Raw genomic sequence first — 17,192 nt, forward strand, 5'->3', positions numbered from 1 at the left:
CATCTTAGATCTACCATTAATATCTAATTTTTCTCATTTTTATAATGTTGGTAAAAACAGTAGGGAACTATTAGACTATATATTTTTTTATACATTTAGAAAAATATAGTCTAAGTATTGGATTGAATAGAGCTCCATCTTTCCAGAGAAGACAGAAAATTCCACTGTTCCACAGCTCATTGCTGGGGGCTTTATACCCCTCCAGTCAAAGCTTGGCATTAGGCATTAGGTGGCAATAGGTTCAAGTTTATTTATCTGCTCCATAGAGTCTTATTCTATTGGCACTACCTCTCTCCTACAGGGACTAGACAAGCTGTGGGTGCAACCTTAAGTCCCTGAGTGAGGTAGGTGTGAGGTAAAAGTGCGGCATGTATATGGTGAGTGGGAGGTGAGTGGAAGGTATGAGTGAGGTATGTATATGGTGAGTGTGAGGTGAGTGGAAGGTACGAGTGAGGTAGGTGTGAGGTTAGAGGGAGGTATGTATATGGTGAGTGGAAGGTACGAGTGAAGTAGGTGTGAGGTTAGAGTAAGGTATGCATGTGGTGAGTGGAGGGTATGAGTGAGGTAGGTGTGAGGTAAGAGTAAGGTATGTATGTGGTGAGTGGAAGGTACGAGTGAGGTAGGTGTGAAGTTAGAGTGAGGTATGTATATGGTGAGTGGGAGGTGAGTGGAAGGTATGAGTGAGGTTGGTGTGAGGTTAGAGTGAGGTATGTATATGGTGAGTGGAAGGTATGAATGAGGTAGGTGTGAGGTTAGAGTGAGGTATGTATATGGTAAGTGGGAGGTGAGTGGAAGGTATGAGTGAGGTAGGTGTGAGGTTAGAGTTAGGTATGTATATGGTGAGTGGGAGGTGAGTGGAAGGTACGAGTGAGGTAGGTGTGAGGTATGTATATGGTGAGTGGGAGGTAATTTGACGGTACGAGTGAGGTAGGTGTGAGGTAATAGGTAAGGTAAGTGTGTTATAACCTGGGGGAAGATGTGTGGGTCATGATGTTCAGTGATGGTCCAGTGTCTGAGTCGCCGGGTCAGCATCTTCTGAAGCTCTTCCATGTTCGCTGTGTTCCCCTCCTGCCAACCACCTTAAATGAGATACCAACCACCTTAAATGACCTATCAACCACTTGTCAACATCCCAACAACCACCTTAAACGACCTATCAACCACTATTAACATTCTACCATTTAGATTACCGTAAGTGACATAGGAACCAAATCGACCCCTGTTGTTGCTTAGCAACAACAGCACAGTAATCATATTACAACCCCATAACAACCATAGAGCAACTCCATAGCAACCACTTACAATTCAACAGCTTCACTTATAGCACAGCTGAAATTAGAGATATGATACATGTCTAAGTGGCTGCATCTATACATAGTCTTAAAAGACTTAATCACCTGTAAAACCAGTTAGGATCAGATGGTGTTTGTTTACTGGTTGTTACCTGGTTGGCTGTAGATCTGCTGGGCGAATGCCACAGGGTCGTCCCAGGGCAGTGGGGTCAGCGGGTCAGACTGACGTACGAGCTGATCATTCTGATCTACTGTAGTCAGAGGCATGCTCTCAAACACACACAACTGCAGCAAACGCCGAACCTCCGAAACTGACAGTGAGTCTGTATAAACACACAGAGGTCAGAGGATCAAAGTAAAAGTGCAGGTCAACATGTAACGTTAAAGAAGCATTATGTAAGAATTGATAGTTTTTGCTCCTGGGCTCCACCTACAGGTGGGAAGTGTAATCAACTTTTACTCCACTGCAGTAAATACAAATCACACTTCATGTGCCCCATCATGGAAAGCTGTAAAAGTGCATTAGTGAAGTGGGAGGAGCATGTGGACTGAGGTGATAGATGTACATATGTACAGTTACATTGTGTGTACACTCTTGTTTTGAAGGTTTAATGGTGCTTTTTCAAAGATAGAAGTAAATCAGACACTTGTGGATTAAGTAATGTAATTATTTTTTATAATTAAGTGTGTTCCTCACCATCAGAGCAGTGATGGAGAAGCTCTTGTCTCCGGGCCAGACTGTGGCTGAGGTTGGAGCTGTGGTTCTGTTGGGCTGTCAGTGTTTTCCATACTGGGATCTTCTGTATCATTTCTGTTTCAATACTATTTACATCCAGATCATCAATCACCTGCAGAAACATCACAGCTCTGACCTGCTCTAATACAACCCTGTAACACACCACTAGTGTACGATTAGGTACAATATAATATGATATAACATGGATTAATACAATATGACGTGATAGAACACTATACAAAACAACAGGATATGATGGTATGATAAAATATAATGAATGACATGAATGCAAAACTATATTGTGAAATCGGATTTGTACGATACGATACGTCAAAATATGATATCAAATGATGCTTATATTTTAATTATAAACTGATGTTACCTTACAAGTCATGGGACAGCAGTATACAAACTGATCATGAAGTATTACCTCAGAAGAAAGCTTTATAATGCCCACCCCTGTATACATTGTGAGGTATTATCTTGCGAGTGAGACTGAACACTGGTCGATGTGGTCATGGCAAGGCCAGGTGATTTATGGGAATTAGAGTAAGGTCTGTGTTTGTGGATTTAGATGGATGAGACATTCAATTTCTGAAGTTTTGCAAGTGTATAACCTTCTTCCATCCACAGTGTTTCATGTGTTCCGAGAATATGCCAGAAAAATGTAATGCTGGTAATGCTGATAATGCTGTTGATCTGCTGCCTAAACTGACTAGAATTGTCCATGTGAAACGACAAGTGACTCTGGCAGAAATCACATCCACATTTAGCTTCCACAGGACAGGACAAAAGTGATGAGACACATTACTAGTTTTGTCCCATTGGGCAATTGCAATTTTGCATTTTAAAATGATACAATATTTAAAATTAATTCTTACAGTAAGGCCGTGCAGTCTCCTGGCTCTGTTGTTATGATGGTGGATCAGTACTGGCTGAGTCTGCGCTCTCTTCTCCTGACCGGCATTTGCCACTCCAAGCACCTCCATCAGCTTCTGTACATACATACACACACACACACATACACAATAAATGAATGGAAACCATCCAGTAATATTAATTAAACTTCAAGGAATATTCCACCATTTTTTTTAATTCCTCCATAATTTTCTTGTTGCGAGAAACTCATTTAGAATGGCGGTTTTAGATGATCTTGTTCAGAGTGGGGGTTTGAGATTAACTCATTTAGAGTGGGGGTTTGAGATTAACTCATTCTGAGTGGGGGTTTGAGATGAACTCATTTAGAGTGGGGGTTTGAGAGGGTTTTGTTCAGAGTGGGGGTTTCAGATGAACTCATTTAGAGTGGGGGTTTCAGATGATCTTGTTCAGAGTGGGGGTTTGAGATGAACTCATTCAGAGTGGTGGTTTGAGATTAACTCATTCAGAGAGGGGGTTTGAGATGATCTTGTTCAAAGTAGGGGTTTGAGATTAACTCATTCAGAGTGGTGGTTTCAGATGAATTTATTTAGAGTGTAGGTTTTAGATGATCTTGTTCAGAGTGGGGGTTTGAGATGTAACTCATTCTGGCTGGTGGTTTGAAATTGATCTAGTTCAAAGTGGGGGTTTGGTGTGAAATTGTGCTTCACCTTAGAGCAGGGGTGTCAAACTCATTTTGGCCGAGGGCCACATTGGCATATTGGCTGTCCTCCGAGGGCCAGATGTAACTTATAAATGTAATAAAATGTAACCAAATGTAATATATGTAAATGAATGTAATTACTCCTTAATGTTAAATAACTCTCAATATATTATTTATTCAATCAAATATTACAGTTGCATGGAAAAAATGTTTGCTTGTTGCTCTATTAACATAAATCCTTTTAATTTGTCATGTCATGAAATCCAAAAACTCCATCAATCAAGAACCAAACTATTCAAGTGAATAGAAATGACATCAAGTTATATTAACTTTGAAATTATTAACTGAAATAAGGCTTAATAAATATAAAATCAAATTGTGAGCTGTTAAGAACATAGCATTTCCTCAGATTTAGCAGTTCCTCATCCAACCACTAGTGGGAGCTGCAGCAGCAGCACCACAAGTCCGCAGTCTTTACTGAGTCAGAGCTACAGCCCAGCCACGGGCTACAGGGCTCAGCTCAGCCAGTCTGGAGCGTTTTTAAAATTTTTAAGTTCTTCTGTGTATGAAATAAAGATTTTTGTAACCGAATAATACAGCTCTCTACAGTTCATCTTTCAGCCCAATCACCTAACAGCAGCCGTTTAGAGCATGAGTCACTGCTGGGATTACATTATAAACAGGTCAGTTATCGCGCTGCTAACCTCAGGATGTTTATAACTACGGAGTTTAGTGGACACACCACGGCTGCAAGGTTAGACTGTTGAAGGCTACTGAAGACTATTAAAGGCTATTGGAGGTTATTGAAAGGGTTATTGAGGGCAGAAATCAGTAAAGGCTGGTTAGATAAGTGATTCACGTCCTCGTACTTTGCTGCGGTGAGACTGCGACTAGCGCTGTCCCAGTGATGTTTATTAACGTCATTAAAACAGATTTTGTCAGGTATTGTCTTATAAATATTTACACAGAACTTATATCTCTCCTAAAAAGCGTTTATTTTGGTCAGTAACACTCTTCGTAACACAAAAGGCATACCGGTCTTTCGCCTTGAAGCACAGCCGTCCGTCTGCATCAACTTCTCTTTTTCTGGACATTATGGGATAAACATTTATATGTCTCAATTCCACCCGCGAAGTTACACCTTCCCTCCGGCAGGGTTTCCACATCAATGACTACACTGCCGTGTAGTGGCAGTAAGCCGTAACTGTGCGGGTAATACAATCGACAAGCATTGTGGGAAATGTATTTTTTGGTCAAAGAACGCTTCTGACTTATTTATTATAGACACTAAGATCTTACAAGCTCTCGCGGGCCACATAAAAAGACGTGGCGGGCCACATTTGGCCCGCGGGCCTTGTGTTTGACACATGTGCCTTAGAGTAACCTACAGACTTTGATTTCTTTACAGTGGTGGTGAATGGAAACAAGCATTGATCACATAACACACATTGATCACTAAACACAAAAATACATCTTTTTTTTTAACATACAGTTTTTAGGAACTATTTTCTGTCACACTACATGCATCACTACCATGTATCCCTCCACAACAGACAGTGTATTCACATTAATATGGTTTAATTATTGTAAGTAACTCATAAAGCTTCAGACCTTCAATCTCCATTCAGACTAGGGAAGAGTTTTACACCAAACCATCAAACAGTCTATAGTGGTAAGATGAACCCACGTCAGTACTGAGGGTTTACCTTTTTCTCCTGCTCCGGCTGTGGCAGGGTCAGTACTGATGAAAGCATGTAGTGGGTCAGCTCATCGTCAGGCCAATCAGAGGGCTGTTCTGGATCTGCTGATTCTGCTGGAATGTCCTGGTCTGAGGCTACTACCTGCACATGAACGCAAATAAACAACATCACTAATGCTGATACTGCTTCCAAACTAGCTCCATATAAATGTACATTATAATAATTTTGTACATCTGTATGCAGAAAGAATGGGAAATAACGCCTGAAACAGTTCATAACAAGGTGAGAGAGAATTTAAACATTGTGGTAAATCTTTATCTACGGTGATCTTTTTTTGGAATGTGTGGCAGGTCTTTATGTTTTACCCATGCTGTCTTTTTACCATATTTTTTGCAGTATAAGGCATACCGGATTATAAGCCACAATGTCAATAGACATTTTCTGGTCTATTTTTATACATAAGGCACACCTGATTATAAGGCACATTTTATGCAACACCAGTATTTAGTAACTAGTAGTAGGAGGAACAGGGGTGTCGCCATATTTTTTTCTTCTAATTAAGCAGGTCTCGCCGCTGGGTGAGTAAAGCTTTTCGTTTATTTCCACTAAGCTTAGATTTCCAGATTTCCACTAAAGCTGTAGCATTAGCATTAGCGTCTAACCACTAGCGCTACACTGGGGAACCGGTAGGCCAGAGCAATATTAGCTAGCAGTTTGCCTCACAAAGCTTGTTTCAAGTAAACACACAGACTACAGGCTGGTAATACTCGCCTCTGAATGGCGAAAGAGCTAGTGCTGTGGTTAGTGGGTAATGCTAATGCTGCTCCAACAGTGCCCCAGCAGAATTAGCAGCAGGCTAAAGGCTGATAATACTCACCTTTGAACAGCAAAAGAGCTAGTTTTCAGCTAAAGCTAATATTGCTGGAGAACTAAACTGAAACTCCTGCATAACGCTGTACTTCAGCTAGAGCGGCTTTACAACATGACTGGTAAAATTTATATACAAGGAGTACCAGATTATAAGGTGCACTGGTGATTTTTGGGAAATTGAAAAGATATTAAGTGTGCCTTACAGTGTGAAAAATACAGTAACGTATTTCATGTGTCATTGAAGGCTTGTGTAATTTTTTCAATGCTGCCCTTCAGTAAAGTGCTATTGTTAATTTTTTGCTTTATAAAGCAAAACACAAATATCACAAGCTTTCCCATCTAAATACATATCAAAATATCTGCATTCAAATGACTATCAGTAAAAATAGACATCTGTGTCAAACACTGTTCATTTTTTTTATTATTATTAAGTAAACTGCTATCTCAATATTTTGACATACTAAGTCATTATTTTGAGATAGTAAGTCATTATTTTGAGACGCTATCTCAAAATTTTGAGAAACTAAGTCATTATTGTGACATACTATCTCAATATTTTGAGATACTAAGTCATTATTTTGAGATACTATCTTTATATTTTCAATGGGCTTCAATAGTAACAGTTTGTGAAGCTACCTCCACCCTGTTTGGAGGCTGTACTTTAGCCTGGCTAGCTCTCACTGTGAGTTATTTATCTGCTTGAAAATTGTGCTCGATTACGGTCAGTGTTTTGTTCACCTGTTCCAGCATGCAGTGCAGAATGAGCGGAACAGAGACAATCTTGGCTGGCATCTGGTTCAGAAGGTCAGAATACAGCCTCATATCCACCTCTGCACTGAGGCCCACACGCTCTGCCTCCACTGAGATAAAACACACAGCATCTGATTATAGAAGCTAAATCCACCCAATATACAAACACTACAGATACGTAATATTGTCCTAAATAATCTAGAACACATAGACTGTAGTAAAAAAATATTACAAAAATATTACAGAAATATTATTTTAGAGAATTATTGTTAAAGAAATATTCCCTATACCAGTATTCTCCTCTGCTGGGAGCTTCTTCTTAGCTGATGGTGGAGCTGGAGTTAGTGGAACCTAAAACGACATTGTGTTTATTACATATTATTGCTGGCTGTCCAAAAATGTAGACAGGGTGTCTCAGAATAATTTAATTAAAATTATGAATTTATCAAAAACAACACAACGAGATTTATATTACAGTTAAAACTATCCCAGAAAATAATATTTTGACTAAAAACAGGTATACAGTTAATTATAAATTATGAAGAATTATATAATTGATTGTGATGAATTATAATAACATTACACAATAAATAATCTCAATCTTTACATTTAGATCAAGGGCTTTCGTTTTGTAAGCATAACCATACAACTTATTGTAACATAAAAATGGTATTAATATAGATTTTATCTTTTTGTGCTGAACCCATACTATATTACTACACACTAAGAATAGTAAGTACAGATTTGTACTTAAAAGGGAACAAAGCTTGTCGCTGGGGCTGTACCTTATATTGAGGTAAAAAAAGTCCTTTTTTGTACCCATGTTTTTTGTACCAGTAAAGATTATAAACATTATTATCAACTAAATAGGGCTCAAAAACTTTGCAAAAAAAAAAAGATGCAAAATTGTCTGGCTTTCAAATAAAAAAATGTGCAATTTAAATATATATTGTTTATTAGTACAGTGATACAGAATACTGAATGTACCCTTTGGCTGGTTAATGCTACAAATTTGTACTTATTGCTGTAAGAAATTACTTTGTACTTCAGAGGGAACAAATCTGACCCAGTAAAAACCAGTATTGTACCTTTGAGGGTACAATTATGAAGAGTGTACCCTTGAGTACAAAAAAGTACTCGTATTGTACCTCTGTTGTTTAGAGTGTATGTACTGACGCTTGTACTGAGATTTTTGTACTGTATTGACACCCTTCTTACTGTGATAATATAATATATGTATATACTGTATTTACATTTTAAATTTTACATATTTTTATATGATCCATTTTTACACCACTAGAGGTCTGATTACTGTAGTTAGTTCCAGCTTTGGGTCACACCCCCTACTGTGTGGGTCAGTCTGCTGAAGATGAGCTGAACTGAAATAAAAATAAACTCTACAAACCTCTGCTGGGGCTTCGGGACGGTCCGCTCTGCCGACCCTCGGGACGTGGATGAGCTTCATACTATTTAGGTAGAGCTGGTGGTGCCTCCTCCAATCCAAACTGTCATAAAGCAAACAGGCCACGCCCTCAAACACAGTCACGCCAAGCGATTGCTGCACAGACACATACACACAACATAAAAAACACTTTTTCGACAAAAGTATTATTATATTTGTTGAAGTAAATGTCTCTACTGTTCAGGAAAGACTTTCTACTAGATTTTGGTACATTGCCCCTCTAGCCCATGCCTGGCGTTAGGCATGGCATCAAAAATGTCATGTTTATCCGCTGTGTCCAGTTCTATTGGCAGTACTTCTTTATAGGGACTAGACAAGCTGTGTGTGTATTTGCACATCAGTGTCAACAACTTAATGCAACCAAATGTATTCATTAGGAGGGGTGTTCACCAATTTTTTTGACATATAGTGTATATAAAAACTATTTTTTTTAAAGAATACCTATATGATATAAATAACACATTTGATAAATATCCATGCAACTAAAGGTTTAAAGAAATCCAGTAGTATGTCAAAATACATATTAACATAATAACAAATAAAGGACATTAGTAATTAATACACATAATTTTATCAATTTATATACATGTAATCTGAAGTGCGCATGCAGATTTAGGCCTGTTAATTGCTAATGCAAGTATGCTTAAATTACTGAGTATGTGGGATATTACCATTGCCACAGTGTCCTCTGGATCTGTGGGCAACAGACTCCGCTCCACTCTGTAATCGAGTTTAGCTACATCATGGAGTCTGGACCCGACACCACCAACATTCAGCACTGTGTCCAGCTTCGTCCAGAACACGTCCAAGTCCTGAGCTGATTTCAAGGCTTCAGAGCTTTCTAAAAACATAAGATCACAAATATTGTATAAGGCCACTTGTATAAGGTTTTTGATGTCTGATTATGCAGCAGGACAGCTGTGAAGTCTGACCATGTTCCTTGTCTGCAGCCGCAGGGTCCTGAGGAGGATCTGATATCAGTCTGATTACGGTGGACACCAGAATTCCCAGAGAGTCTAACACAGAGATCAGCTGCGGCTGCTGGAATCCCGTCATCAGGATGTAGTGTTGAGGACCGTCGTCTGGTTCATCATCTTTACACACACACACACACACACACACACACACAGTCAAGTTAGAATCATCTACAGTTCTCCTAATGTATAATCGAATGAGCTGTATTGTGTATTTGGACAGATAGTGAGATAGACAATCGCCTACAAGGTGATGACAGAACAGAACAGGCTCCTTCCTACCTGCACTGATCACTCCTGAAGGCTTACGCTACCTCCCGGCCGCTACGCTCCTCCAATGAACGTCGCCTCGCTTTACCAAACAAACATTCACACAAAGCAATCCAGACTGTTCTTGTCACAGTTTAGCCCGTGTCTGTCTCGTTGTGTCTCCCTCTCCTGGTCTATTGTGCTCCTGCCCCTCTGTTTTCCTGTCATGTTTCCCAGCCATGTGCTACTGTTGTGTTTTGGTCCTGTCTCCGCCCTAGCCCCACCCTGTCATTAGTGATTTGTAACCCCGCCCCCTCTTGATTGATCCTCAGGTGTTTCCAGTTTCCTGTTCCCTCCATGTGTATATAAGCCCCTTTGTTTCAAGCCTTCTTTGTCTAGTCTTTTGTTAGTTGGTTTGCTGTCTGTGATCAGGTTTGTGTGATTCCTTGCTGTGTGTCTGTCAGGTTGGTTTTTGTTTCTAGAGTTACTGGTTTCTTAGTCTTGATTTATACTTTATTCTCATCTTTGTTATTTTAGTTATTTCAGTCTTGTATTTTTGTCTTGCGTTTACCCGTGTTTATTTTCTGTTTATATTCAGTGAAACTTTGGTTTATTTTGTTTGTTTGTCAGTTTGTTTTAGTTTGTTTAATAAATAAAGTAATTATTCTGCACTTTTGTCCATCCCCTCACCTACGTAACATAAGACTAGACCTAATTATGGACATAGCAGAATATATACGCAGAGGTAGGGAGGATTTGGGAGAGGATTGCTGGACTTTTGTGGCACTCAAAGTACTTGAAGAGTACCTGCACAGTACCTCCCTTGTAGGTGATCCATCCTCCCCTGATCCAGCACTACCCGCGGCTTCCGCCGCCTCTGATTCTGCGCTGACCACTGCCACCCCAGTTCGTGTGCCTGGGCTACCCGCCTCTGCTCCTGTGCCTGCTCCCAGATCACGAGCTCCTAGGATCGCCGCGCCTGCTCAAGCTGCACCCGCCGCGCCTGCTCAAGCTGCACCCGCCGCGCCTGCTCAAGCTGCACCCGCCGCGCCTGCTCAAGCTGCACCCGCCGCGCCTGCTCAAGCTGCACCCGCCGCGCCTGCTCAAGCTGCACCCGCCGCGCCTGCTCAAGCTGCACCCGCCGCGCCTGCTCAAGCTGCACCCGCAGCTCCAGCTCAAGCACCAGCAGCACCCGCTGCTCCAGCCTCAGCTCCAGCTCAAGCACCAGCAGCACCCGCTGCTCCAGCCTCAGCTCCAGCTCAAGCACCAGCAGCACCCGCTGCTCCAGCCTCAGCTCCAGCTCAAGCACCAGCAGCACCCGCTGCTCCAGCCTCAGCTCCAGCTCAAGCACCAGCAGCACCCGCTGCTCCAGCCTCAGCTCCAGCTCAAGCACCAGCAGCACCCGCTGCTCCAGCCTCAGCTCCAGCTCAAGCACCAGCAGCACCCGCTGCTCCAGCCTCAGCTCCAGCTCAAGCACCAGCAGCACCCGCTGCTCCAGCCTCAGCTCCAGCTCAAGCACCAGCAGCACCCGCTGCTCCAGCCTCAGCTCCAGCTCAAGCACCAGCAGCACCCGCTGCTCCAGCCTCAGCTCCAGCTCAAGCACCAGCAGCACCCGCTGCTCCAGCCTCAGCTCCAGCTCAAGCACCAGCAGCACCCGCTGCTCCAGCCTCAGCTCCAGCTCAAGCACCAGCAGCACCCGCTGCTCCAGCCTCAGCTCCAGCTCCAGCACCAGCAGCACCCGCTGCTCCAGCCTCAGCTCCAGCTCCAGCACCTGCTGCCTCAGCTCCAGCTCCAGCACCTGCTGCCTCAGCTCCAGCTCCAGCACCTGCTGCCTCAGCTCCAGCTCCAGCACCTGCTGCCTCAGCTCCAGCTCCAGCACCTGCTGCCTCAGCTACAGAACTTGCTCCAGTGCAAGCAGTGCCTGCCACTCTTGTGGTACCCTCTGACCCTGTGCCCGCGGCTCCGGCCGCCTCTGACCCTGTGCCCGCGGCTCCGGCCGCCTCTGACCCTGTGCCCGCGGCTCCGGCCGCCTCTGACCCTGTGCCCGCGGCTCCGGCCGCCTCTGACCCTGTGCCCGCGGCTCCGGCCGCCTCTGACCCTGTGCCCGCGGCTCCGGCCGCCTCTGACCCTGTGCCCGCGGCTCCGGCCGCCTCTGACCCTGTGCCCGCGGCTCCGGCCGCCTCTGACCCTGTGCCCGCGGCTCCGGCCGCCTCTGACCCTGTGCCCGCGGCTCCGGCCGCCTCTGACCCTGTGCCCGCGGCTCCGGCCGCCTCTGACCCTGTGCCCGCGGCTCCGGCCGCCTCTGACCCTGTGCCCGCGGCTCCGGCCGCCTCTGACCCTGTGCCCGCGGCTCCGGCCGCCTCTGACCCTGTGCCCGCGGCTCCGGCCGCCTCTGACCCTGTGCCCGCGGCTCCGGCCGCCTCTGACCCTGTGCCCGCGGCTCCGGCCGCCTCTGACCCTGTGCCCGCGGCTCCGGCCGCCTCTGACCCTGTGCCCACTCCCAGAACTTTGTATGCCCCCCGGCCTATCCCCAGGCCTGCTCCCAGGTCACGGGCTCCTAGGCCCGCCCCAAGGCCCCCGGACCTCTGCCCAAAAACTGTGCCCAGGCTGGCCCCTCTAACTACCCCACAGACTTTAGCCAGTCCTGGGCATCCCCAAGTTTTGTTTGTTCCCATGTCTCTCCCTGTCCTGGTCCCAGTGTCTGTGTTTGTTCCCATTCCTGTCCCCGGTGGTTTTTCTGTTCCCATCCCTGTCACCGTATTTGTGTCAGTCCCAGTAAGTGTATTTGTCCCGGTTCCATCGCCCTGTCTTGTCCAGACCCAGTTTGTCCAGCCCAAGTCTTCTGTCCAGTCTAAGCCCCTAGCCCAGTCTATGTTCTTCTCCACAGTCCAGTCTCGGTCCCCTGTCCAGTCTTTCGTCCAGTCTCGGTCCCCTGTCCAGTCTTTCGTCCAGTCTCGGTCCCCTGTCCAGTCTTTCGTCCAGTCTCGGTCCCCTGTCCAGTCTTTCGTCCAGTCTCCGTCCCCTGTCCAGTCTTTCGTCCAGTCTCCGTCCCCTGTCCAGTCTTTGTTCATGTCCCCTGCCCTTTCTGCATCCCTGCCCAATGTACAGCCCTCTGTCCAGTCTCAGTTCTCGTCCCCTGTCCAGTCTCTGTTTTTTCCGCCTCCCCAGTCTCCATTCCAGTCCCAGTATGTTTCTCCTGTCTAGTCTCCTGTCTCAGTTCCTGCCCCTGTGTTCTTTCTCTGGTCTTGTCTAGCCTTGTCTTGTTTTTCTGTTCCCTCTCTCTCGGCGCCTCTGGTAGTGGCGCCGTTGAGGGGGGGTAATGTCACAGTTTAGCCCGTGTCTGTCTCGTTGTGTCTCCCTCTCCTGGTCTATTGTGCTCCTGCCCCTCTGTTTTCCTGTCATGTTTCCCAGCCATGTGCTACTGTTGTGTTTTGGTCCTGTCTCCGCCCTAGCCCCACCCTGTCATTAGTGATTTGTAACCCCGCCCCCTCTTGATTGATCCTCAGGTGTTTCCAGTTTCCTGTTCCCTCCATGTGTATATAAGCCCCTTTGTTTCAAGCCTTCTTTGTCTAGTCTTTTGTTAGTTGGTTTGCTGTCTGTGATCAGGTTTGTGTGATTCCTTGCTGTGTGTCTGTCAGGTTGGTTTTTGTTTCTAGAGTTACTGGTTTCTTAGTCTTGATTTATACTTTATTCTCATCTTTGTTATTTTAGTTATTTCAGTCTTGTATTTTTGTCTTGCGTTTACCCGTGTTTATTTTCTGTTTATATTCAGTGAAACTTTGGTTTATTTTGTTTGTTTGTCAGTTTGTTTTAGTTTGTTTAATAAATAAAGTAATTATTCTGCACTTTTGTCCATCCCCTCACCTACGTAACAGTTCTCATACAGAGAAAACTACCTTCCACTACCAGATCAGGAGAATCTCTCACTCTCTTTAATAAACTCCTGAAGACAGAGCTCTTCAAAGAGCACCTACTCTCCTAACACCTCTAACTAACTACCTTCTACTACCAGATCAGGAGAATCTCTCACTATCTTTAATAAACTCCTGAAGACAGAGCTCTTCAAAGAGCACTTACTCTCCTAACACCTCTAACACACTAACTACTTCTAACCTCATTTCCTTCTTCCCCTCCTTCACTCTCTATCACATTATTTCCATTTGACCTCCTTTAGGCCCTATCAAAAGATGTTTTTACCTTTAACGTCTATTACTTTTGTACTTCACTACTGTAAGTCGATTTGGACAAAAGCGTCTGCCAAATGTAATGTAATGTAATGTAATGTAGACAGGCAGACAGACAGATCAAGAGATAGACAGGCAGACAGACTGACACAGAGAGAGAGACAGAAAGATAAACAGAAAGACTGACAGAGAAAGTGAAAGAAAGAGACACAGACAGACAGAAACAAAGACAGATAGAGAAAGACATATAGAGTACTAGACAAAAAGTTGGACAGACAGAGAGACAAACAGAGAAGGAGAGACAGACAGACTGATAGATACAGACAGACGGAGATAGAGGGAAGGACAGAGAGACATGCAGATGCCCACCAATATATTTGGTGGTCTCCTCCTCCTCTCCTCTACGTTTCAGCTTGGTCTCTTTAGCAGGCGCTGCTTCCAGACCTTTCTTGGCCTTCTCTCCTTTAGCCGAGACTTTAGCTGTTTTATCTTTAGCAGCAGAAGCTGGAGCTGCTCTTCCTTTAGCTTTCTCCTCCACCGCCTCCACACACACACACACACAAACACACAAAATGAGTCCTTACACAATCATGTTTACTCATATTCACTCAGAAAAGTCTGTTAGAGATTCCTGCACTAAGCTCAAGCTCCATTATCTGTTACTTAAGTTGCCTTAAAGCTCCAACACTACAATCAACAAATCTCACATTTCACTACATGCATTGTGACTAATTGATACAGTTGTGTTGCACCATTAAGTTGAATTAATAGCTCACTAATGTAGGGTGACCAAATGTCCGTATTTCCCAGGACATGTCCGTATTTCATGTCCTGTCCTGGGCGTCCCGGGTTTTTTTTCAGAAAGTGAGGAAATGTCCTGGTTTTTAAATTACCTTCATTGGACCAGAGAGCAGTAGACAGCGTGACTGTCAGCGCGAAGCCCTCCCTCCCCTCTTTCCGGTGCAGTCTCTCAGTCAGAGCACACACACAACGCTCCATCCCTCAATCCCCACCCCCCACCCCCCCCGCTACCAGGTGTCCTGGTTTACCCAAATGAAAATATGGTCACCCTAACTAATGGACACTAATGGATATTATATATTTTTATATAAAGCATCAATCTGACAACATCCAGGAGATTTTCTCTGACTTGCAGGCATCAGGGAGCCGTTATTGATATGTGGTAGTCTCCCGCAACTTCCAGGAGACTTGGATCGTCTAAATAATGAAGTAAGTATAAGAGCATATGATTAGTGTAAGCTTTAGCTTCGGACTGATGTAGCACTTACTGCCTGAACCGCAGCTCTCCTCTGGAGGTCGCTGTTCTTGATGTTCAGCAGCTGAAACTTCACCAGCTTTGCCACCAGATCCACAGACAGCTCCTCCCCAGTGTCCAGCTCTGACCTCGCCAACTCCATCACCTACACACACACACACAAACATTTATTTATAGCATTTTATTTTTGGTAGAGAGACAAGGTAAGACTGCTTTTATAATGATTAATTATTTTATGGTATACATTTTTCTTATTATTGGTTATTAATCACCTCTACACACTACACCTCACCACTGAACTTTTCACTATATGCACAAATGCCCAATCATATTAATGGACTACACATTCTCTACAGTGCTTAATCACACCTGTACCCGCACATGTTTATAGTATTTATTGTCTGTTTCTATTGTGCGTATAGTCCAGGCACCTTGTGTTTTGTCTATCTAATGTCTGTCTTTGCACTAATGACATAGTGTTTTGAATGGTATTGAATTAACGAGGTCAAATGTATCTGTTCTTTTATGGTAATCAACATATTACAATAAATATGAGCTTAAAATATAGTGATATAGTATTTTTTTAATTGCTTTATTCAGATTTTGTGGATTTTTTTGCTTTTAAATATGAATGATAATATGTAAATATCTGTGCTGTGTGTACGTTACCTCATAATACATTGGGAGATCTTTGATCTTCCGAGTTTTTGGGTTACCCAACTCATTGATCTGTGGAATGAAAAAACTGTGATTATTATAATTATAATAATCAATCAATTACTTTATCAGATACATCTCCTTTTAAGCTTCACCTTGCTAAATAAAGAGGCCAGCGTATGGGCAGTACCTTCTCTAGTGTGTTTTCCCAAGACAGTAGTGTGAAGAGTTTTCTGAGCGGTTGCTGCACAGCCCGCTTTAGAGCGTTCACACACACTTCATCCTCAACACTGCTTGCAACAACCAGACACACACTGGCCTTCCAACTCTCCTATAAACAAAATGATTGCATATCAATTTATATGATAAATTAGCATACAACGATTGTATAAAAGGTGTTGTAAAACATTATAAACCCAAAGTAATTATTTTTATACTGTCTTTGATCAAACACGTATCACACCTGGTATTGCTGCAAAATTTTTATGCCTCAGGCAGATATTTAAATGGTTACAGGTGCAATTGGATTACACACTGGGTCGTGCCACAAGAGGCTTAAAATTGCTTCTTCGCTGCCCTATAAAAAAGGCTCTCAGATTCAATCCTGCCTTTGCTGTGGAGTGACACACTGTCCCAACTGCTGGTGTGATGATCTGGGGGGGGGGGAACAATGCTCACCCACACACCGCAAGGATTTCCCAGTACTATCTCCATCAGAGTGCAATTGTTTACCAAATGCCTATTCTCAGGTTTGTCACGAATCAAGCATTTATGGGATTAGCTGGGTCTCCAGCATCAGCAACCTACAAATGTAGAGCAGGATCTTTAGGCCCAGCTGCAACATCTGTGGGTAAATGTGCTGCAGGATGCCATACAGACCCTGTATACCTCCATGCTCGACCGTATCTCATATTGTATCCAGGCTACAACAGGGTAAAGCATCCTTTTATTTACAGTATAGTTTTGCCCAATAAACGTATGCTTTCTCTTTAATATTGTAATCACTCTAATATATGACCATTGCATTTTTTGTGATTGAGTATATATATAGATATTAGTGTATACAATGGGTCTATACAGTACATATTTATTAATTAGATGTAACTAGATATAGAAGAACAGCAGGTAAATAAAATTCAGGAGATAATAAAGTGTGTTTGGTTCTCTTACCTCCTCAAACCCAGCAGTACAGAGAGCACTGTCCCATCCTCTGCCCCCCACCACCCCCACTGCCCCCCCTACACCCCCACTCTTCACTCGCTTAGGGGGCATTCTATCCTCCAATCAGCGCTCAGAGCGACCACACTCCACTCACCATATGCAGAAGTTTAAAGGTTACAATAATAAGGTTTAATATGTATTATAAATGTATTAGATTATTTATTAGAATAGTCGTGGCTGATCTGCTCCCTGAAGTTAGCACCAGTAACCAACAGCAACCAAACAAGCGACGGGGGGCGTGC

At 43.7% G+C, this 17,192-nt stretch overlaps 1 protein-coding gene across 1 annotated transcript in view; it reads right to left on the minus strand.

Annotated features, from left to right (window-relative positions):
• spag17 (sperm associated antigen 17) overlaps positions 1-17,001 on the minus strand; it is a 37,726-nt gene extending 20,725 nt beyond the window's left edge. The window contains exons 1-15 of the mRNA XM_049486021.1: positions 16,900-17,001; positions 15,920-16,060; positions 15,742-15,801; positions 15,086-15,217; positions 14,166-14,337; positions 9,322-9,483; positions 9,061-9,230; positions 8,333-8,485; positions 7,218-7,278; positions 6,916-7,037; positions 5,314-5,448; positions 2,910-3,023; positions 1,990-2,140; positions 1,445-1,615; positions 967-1,079 (exon numbers count right to left, since the gene is read on the minus strand). Coding sequence (XP_049341978.1) covers positions 967-1,079; positions 1,445-1,615; positions 1,990-2,140; positions 2,910-3,023; positions 5,314-5,448; positions 6,916-7,037; positions 7,218-7,278; positions 8,333-8,485; positions 9,061-9,230; positions 9,322-9,483; positions 14,166-14,337; positions 15,086-15,217; positions 15,742-15,801; positions 15,920-16,060; positions 16,900-17,001 — 1,959 coding nt within the window. The remainder of the gene's footprint in view (positions 1-966; positions 1,080-1,444; positions 1,616-1,989; positions 2,141-2,909; positions 3,024-5,313; positions 5,449-6,915; positions 7,038-7,217; positions 7,279-8,332; positions 8,486-9,060; positions 9,231-9,321; positions 9,484-14,165; positions 14,338-15,085; positions 15,218-15,741; positions 15,802-15,919; positions 16,061-16,899) is intronic.
• Positions 17,002-17,192: the final 191 nt, after the last annotated feature.

The sequence above is a fragment of the Astyanax mexicanus genome, chromosome 12 (genome assembly GCF_023375975.1).
Source record: "Astyanax mexicanus isolate ESR-SI-001 chromosome 12, AstMex3_surface, whole genome shotgun sequence".
NCBI lineage: Eukaryota > Metazoa > Chordata > Actinopteri > Characiformes > Acestrorhamphidae > Astyanax > Astyanax mexicanus.